Genomic DNA, 6,354 nt, shown 5'->3' with positions numbered 1-6,354 from the left:
GGGGGGTCATCCCCTCCTAACACTAGGGGACAGCGGGGGGGGTGGGGGGGGAGTCACCCCCTCCTAACACTAGGGGACAGCGGGGGGGGGGGGGGGTGTGTCACCCCCTCCTAACACTAGGGGACAGCGGGGGGGGGGGGGGGGGTCATCCCCTCCTAACACTAGGGGACAGCGGGGGGGGGGGGGTCATCCCCTCCTAACACTAGGGGACAGCGGGGGGGGGGGTCATCCCCTCCTAACACTAGGGGACAGCGGGGGGGGGGTCTCCCCCTCCTAACACTAGGGGACAGCGGGGGGGAGGGGGGGGGGGTCACCCCCTCCTAACACTAGGGGACAGGGGGGGGGGTCATCCCCTCCCACGAGGGAACAGCAAGGGGGTGACCCCCTCACACGAGGGGACAGTCACACCTCACAGGGACGCCAGAAAAGTTTGATGTGTGGCAGAGGCGGGGTGAAGCAGGGGGCAGCAGCGGGACAGGAGAGGAGGAAGGAGCCAGGGACAGTGCACGGGGAGGAGGAGGAGAATAGAGCCCACACTGCTGTGTGTGAGAGGGAGACGAGGCTCACACCTGTGTGTATGACAAGTGTGAGGAGGATGAGGCAGCCCCGGATCTATAGCGGCCGCGCTGTGTGTACCATGTCATAACTAGTCCGTGTACACAGCGCTCTCCGCACTTTCTCCAGCCTGTGAGTGACTACACGGAGCCTCCCGGAGCACAGACATGAGGCTGAAGCCCGGCTTCCTCCTGCGCAGCCTGCTGGTGCTCGCCACTTTCCTGGCTCTGCTCATCCTCTGGTCGTCCATGTCCTCCGGCCGGACGGAGCCCCCGCACTCCCAGGTGGCCCGGGTGAGTAGCGGCTGTGCCGCCGTGCTATGTCATTACTAGCTGCCGACCTCCATTACCACAGGGGCCTGCTACATTGTCAGGCCGGGTCCCTCTGCCGGGGGGACGGTGGATTCATTAATTATCGCTAATCGCCTTAATTGGCTTTCATGCCGCGAGCCGCTGCTCGGCGCCGTATTGCGCAGCATCAGAGCGGCCACGGCGGCGCTCTATACGTGCTCCGGGGGCTCGGGGAGGGAGGCGCCTCCAGTTGGTTGCCCCGTGGGGTTCTGGGTAGTTGGTGCCCCCCAACGGACAAACCGTCACATCTCCCAATGGCCGTGAGGGGCGGCGGGAGGGGGAGCGAGCCTGCTGCTCATACACCGCTCTACACCGTCCACAACCGAACCTACATCCCGCTGGGAGATCGCTCCGCCCATGGACCTCTAGGCAGTAGTGTAACCCGCAGATGTGTGTATTCATCCGCCATAACATTAGCGGGGGTGCCAGGACCCCTGTGCATTGTGTGCTGGAGCCGAGTTACTCAGCAAGTTCTCCTCATGTCATGTAGTCTCTATATAGTCTATGGTACAGAGGTGTCACTACCGGCGAATATATGCGGTAATATGATGTACTCTATAGACCGGCTTCTGAAACATTAGGAAAATAAAATCATACTTGTCGCGTACGAGCATCATGAACTGGCAAATATGACCAAATCCATTGTAATCCAAAAATCCCAGCCTGACCCCCCACTAAGGATCAGAACCAGCAGCGCCATGGTCGCTTTTAAGGTCAATAGGGAGATTTGTGGTCACAATGCGGTCGTTGTGAACACGGCCTTAGGCGACAATCCATCATGTTATGTACATTGTACGCCGCGTGTGCTCACTCGCCCAATAAAAGCCAAAAGTGCCCTCTTTGTGTTTAGTTTTTAGTAAAAAGATGAGCGCAGCAGATTACCCTGTCCTATACAGGGACGATGAATATATAATGGTAAATTTAAGGCTGCGTTCACACGTCTGGATTGCGTTTCAAAACATGTGAACACAGCCTTACGTGGCGTTTACATTGCGTTTTGAAACGCAACTCAACAGCTGAGGAGAGGAGATTTGCCTAATTACATTACTGTTAACATTTGCTTTTACAAAACGCAACCGTTACAGTGCATTTTTTATGCAAATGTTAACAGTAACATAATTAGGCAAATCTCCTCTCCTGCGTTTTAAAACACAATGTAAGCACCACATGTGAATGCTGCCCCAGTGAATATCCCCCAATACAGGCGGTCCATAGTTACAGACGGACCCCTCTGCCCCCTGTGACCTCTGGTGAAGCTCTCTGGATGTTACTATAGCCCCAGACTGCAATGATCAGCTGTAAGGTGTCTGTAATGAAGCTTTATTGATAATCCTTGTTCCCATTACAGAAAAAATTTTGAAACTCCGACTGTCAATGGGGCAAAAAAAAATTTTTGTCTGGATCCACAATTATAAAATATAAAATATACAGTCCCAACTTACGTATAAATTCAACTTAAGAACACACCTATGGAACCTATCTTGTACGTAACCGTAACTGCCTGTATATACCTCTGCCCACCTGATGCTAATTTGTGTAAAGAAATAATTGCCTAGAAATGACATTTGATGGGGTTGTCCCGTCATGATAACTGTGTAGAAAGTCTGGTGGCTTGGGTTGTCACTGCATGCAGTGTAGCAGGGGTCAGTACACCTCTATGTGCTTTGAACATCGGACCCAAGCGCGTTTAAGTGGGATGTACCGACCTTGGATCATTGTGGGTTGTCCGAAAGCAGACACCTTTGTCTTTCCACTCCGGAATCTCAGTAATGCAACAACGAACAACTTTGAGGGTGAATTCACGCGATTCGTCGCATCCTGCGTTGCTTTTTTGACGCATTCCACGGACTTCAGCCTTGATTACATGCTAAGGTTACATTGCGATTCCATTGTATTTGCCAAAACGTAACCGTTAGGGTGCCTAAACACATTTCAGTTAAACCTGAGGGCGCGTTGACACGTTGCGCTTTGGTTGTGTTTTCATTGCGTTTTAAAACGCATTACAACAGCTGAGATGAGGTGATTTGCCTAATTACATTACTGTTAACGTTTCCGTTTACAAAACGCATAGACAACGCGATGTTAACGCATGCGGTTCTAACTGCAAAATGTGAAAGCAGCCTAAGGTTGACGCCACATGTCCCATTTGCAGTCCGTTTTAACGCACTGAAAACGCATGCGTTAAAACGGACTGAAAACGGGACGTGTGGCATGACCCTTGGTTACTATGTTTAATGGCTGAGAGCTGCTGTAGGTTTCCGCTTGCTTTAGTTTGATTGAGTCGCTGTCCCGGCTCTGGAAATCCGTTGCTGTGTACTGAATTGTCTGATCTTTGATATATTATAGTTATTCCAGCGATTTCCAGCAGGCAGGTTTTTCATTCCTCTCTGCAGCCACATAGCAGTTGCTATCACTGGAAGTCTCTGACAAACCATTCTAGGCAAAATGCCATTGTTGTGAATGGTCCATTGTTTCGAATGTTTTGTCAGAGATTTCTCAGTGACAGAAATCTGCGAATGGTACCAAAGGGGTTTGGAAGCTCTAAGTTGATGAAAGTGTGAAGTGACAAATTCTTCTTATCTGCTCCGACCTGTCCCTGTGGCTGCCACTTCATATAGGGTCAGTCATCTAGAGGTGTAGTCACAATGCCAATAATGTACTGGGTAAGAATAATTTTAGGCATATTAATAGCTCCAGTTATGGCTTATATTTGATTTGTCGAGGCCCAGTTCACACCTGAACGCGGACCCTCATTATTTGCTTCCGTTATCATTAAACTAATAATAACAATAACAAGTCTAAGGGTGATGCCACACATGGCGTTTTTGATCCGTTTTTAAACATCCGTTTTCAGTCAGTTTTTGGCAGTTTACTATGCATTTGGCTGCTTACAACCTGTTTACCTATTAAGATAATTGGGAAAAACGGACCAAAAACGGTGTTTTGAACCCGTTTTTGGTCCGTTTTTAAGCAGTCCATCAGAAACGGATGCGTTTTCAAAAACCACATGCGTTTTTCAACGGACTGCTTAAAAATGGACCAAAAACGGGTTCAAAACGCCATGTGAGGCATCACACTCATCACCCTTCATTGATTGCAATTCATCTCCGTGAGTCCATGTTCCCAAGCAGCAATTGTGTTGCATTTTGAAACGCAACGCAAATGCTGCGTGGGAGGGACCCGCTGGTTGCATCTCCATTGAAACACCTGCGATTGGAAACGTGCTTCAAGTGCTTTGCATATAAACAATGAAAAACGTGGCGCTTGTAACCGATACCAAGCGTTTCAGTATGGGTCCGGTCACACTTTGCGTTTAACGCATGCATTTAAAAAGGCATTGCAAAAGCTGAAGAGAGATTTGCCTAATTAAAAAGCTGTTTACAATTGTGTTTACAAAGCACAACCATTAACACATTGTTAAGTATGGGTTAACATAGTTAACATTTGCATATTGCATGCGTTAAACATGACGTGTGACCGCACCCTATAATTGCATCTGTAATCGGGCTGGCCCCTTCTTGCAGCACTTGAGTTACAGTTCAAAACGCAACAGAAATTCTGCGTGTGGACGCCGCCTAAGGGTGATGCCACACGTGGTGTTTTGAAAACGTTTTTGGTCCGTTTTTAAGCAATCCATTAAAAAACGCATGCGTTTTTTGAAAATTCATCTGTTTTTGACAGGTTTTCTGAATTTGCGCAATAAAAAACGCATCCGTGCTTAAAAACGGACCAAAAATGCCATCGCCCTAAGGGTGATGCCACACATTGTGTTTTTGGTGCATTTTTTAGCATGCATTTTCTGTCCCTTTAAAAACAAATGCGCTTTAAAAACGCATCCGTTTTTGACCGTTTTGGCCAGGCGGGCATATGTTGCCTGTACAAATATCTAATTTGTGCTGACTGTATTAGATTCTTGCCACCCCTTTTTGTTAATGCATTTAGAATTGTCTAGGCTGAATAACAGAGGAACTACACTAACCGGCCACTTTATTAGGTACACCATGCTAGTAACGGGTTGGACCCCCTTTTGCCTTCAGAACTGCCTCAATTCTTCGTGGCATAGATTCAACAAGGTGCTGGAAGCATTCCTCAGAGATTTTGGTCTATATTGACATGATGGCATCACACAGTTGCCGCAGATTTGTCGGCTGCACATCCATGATGCGAATCTCCCGTTCCCCCACATCCCAAAGATGCTCTATTGGATTGAGATCTGGTGACTGTGGAGACCATTTGAGTCCAGTGACCTCATTGTCATGTTCAAGAAACCAGTCTGAGATGATTCCAGCTTTATGGCATGGCGCATTATCCTGCTGAAAGTAGCCATCAGATGTTGGGTACATTGTGGTCATAAAGGGATGGACATTGTCAGCAACAATACTCAGGTAGGCTGTGGCGTTGCAACGATGCTCAATTGGTACCAAGGGGCCCAAAGAGTGCCAAGAAAATATTCCCCACACCATGACACCACCACCACCAGCCTGAACCGTTGATACAAGGCAGGATGGATCCATGCTTTCATGTTGTTGACGCCAAATTCTGATCCTACCATCCGAATGTCGCAGCAGAAATCGAGACTCATCAGACCAGGCAACGTTTTTCCAATCTTCTACTGTCCAATTTCGATGAGCTTGTGCAAATTGTAGCCTCAGTTTCCTGTTCTTAGCTGAAAGGAGTGGCACCCGGTGTGGTCTTCTGCTGCTGTAGCCCATCTGCCTCAAAGTTTGACGTACTGTGCGTTCAGAGATGCTCTTCTGCCTACCTTGGTTGTAACGGGTGGTGATTTGAGTCACTGTTGCCTTTCTATGAGCTCGAACCAGTCTGCCCATTCTCCTCTGACCTCTGGCATCAACAAGGCATTTCCGCCCACAGAACTGCCGCTCACTGGATGTTTTTTCTTTTTCGGACCATTCTCTGTAAACCCTAGAGATGGTTGTGCGTGAAAATCCCAGTAGATCAGCAGTTTCTGAAATACTCAGACCAGCCCTTCTGGCACCAACAACCATGCCACGTTCAAAGGCACTCAAATCACCTTTCTTCCCCATACTGATGCTCGGTTTAAACTGCAGGAGATTGTCTTGACCATGTCTACATGCCTAAATGCACTGAGTTGCCGCCATGTGATTGGCTGATTAGAAATTAAGTGTTAACGAGCAGTTGGACAGGTGTACCTAATAAAGTGGCCGGTGAGTGTATGTTACAGATGGAAGACAATATGCCCTTGAATTTGGGATAAAAGTATTTACTAGACATGTCAGGAGATGTGACAGGGGCTCTTTACAGTACAATTCACTAGTGTCTGCAGTGGCTTATCTTACCGATTGTCCACTTTGATTCAACCCATTTTTATCTGGATATCGTTTCTCACTAAAAGTTACTTTTCTCAACGATCCAAGTGAAAGCCGCCAGTTGTAACGATAATTGCTATATGTACCTAGACAGAATGATG

The 6,354-nt window shown here is 48.1% G+C and overlaps 1 protein-coding gene across 3 annotated transcripts in view; it reads left to right on the top strand.

The window, feature by feature from the left end:
* The first annotated feature begins 458 nt into the window (after positions 1-458).
* Positions 459-6,354, top strand: part of GALNT7 (polypeptide N-acetylgalactosaminyltransferase 7) — a 103,358-nt gene continuing 97,462 nt past the window's right edge. Inside the window, exon 1 of one of the 3 annotated variants that reach the window (XM_072123861.1) lies at positions 459-848. In XM_072123861.1, coding sequence (XP_071979962.1) covers positions 723-848 — 126 coding nt within the window. In that variant the 5' untranslated portion in view covers positions 459-722. Of the gene's footprint in view, positions 849-1,136; positions 1,296-6,354 lie in introns of those variants that run through there. The other 2 variants (XM_072123854.1, XM_072123873.1) reach the window with 2 other exon arrangements.

Source organism: Engystomops pustulosus, chromosome 1 (genome assembly GCF_040894005.1).
Source record: "Engystomops pustulosus chromosome 1, aEngPut4.maternal, whole genome shotgun sequence".
Lineage (NCBI taxonomy): Eukaryota > Metazoa > Chordata > Amphibia > Anura > Leptodactylidae > Engystomops > Engystomops pustulosus.
Note: the sequence above shows the minus strand (reverse complement) of the source record. Positions and strands in the feature narration are given on the sequence as shown.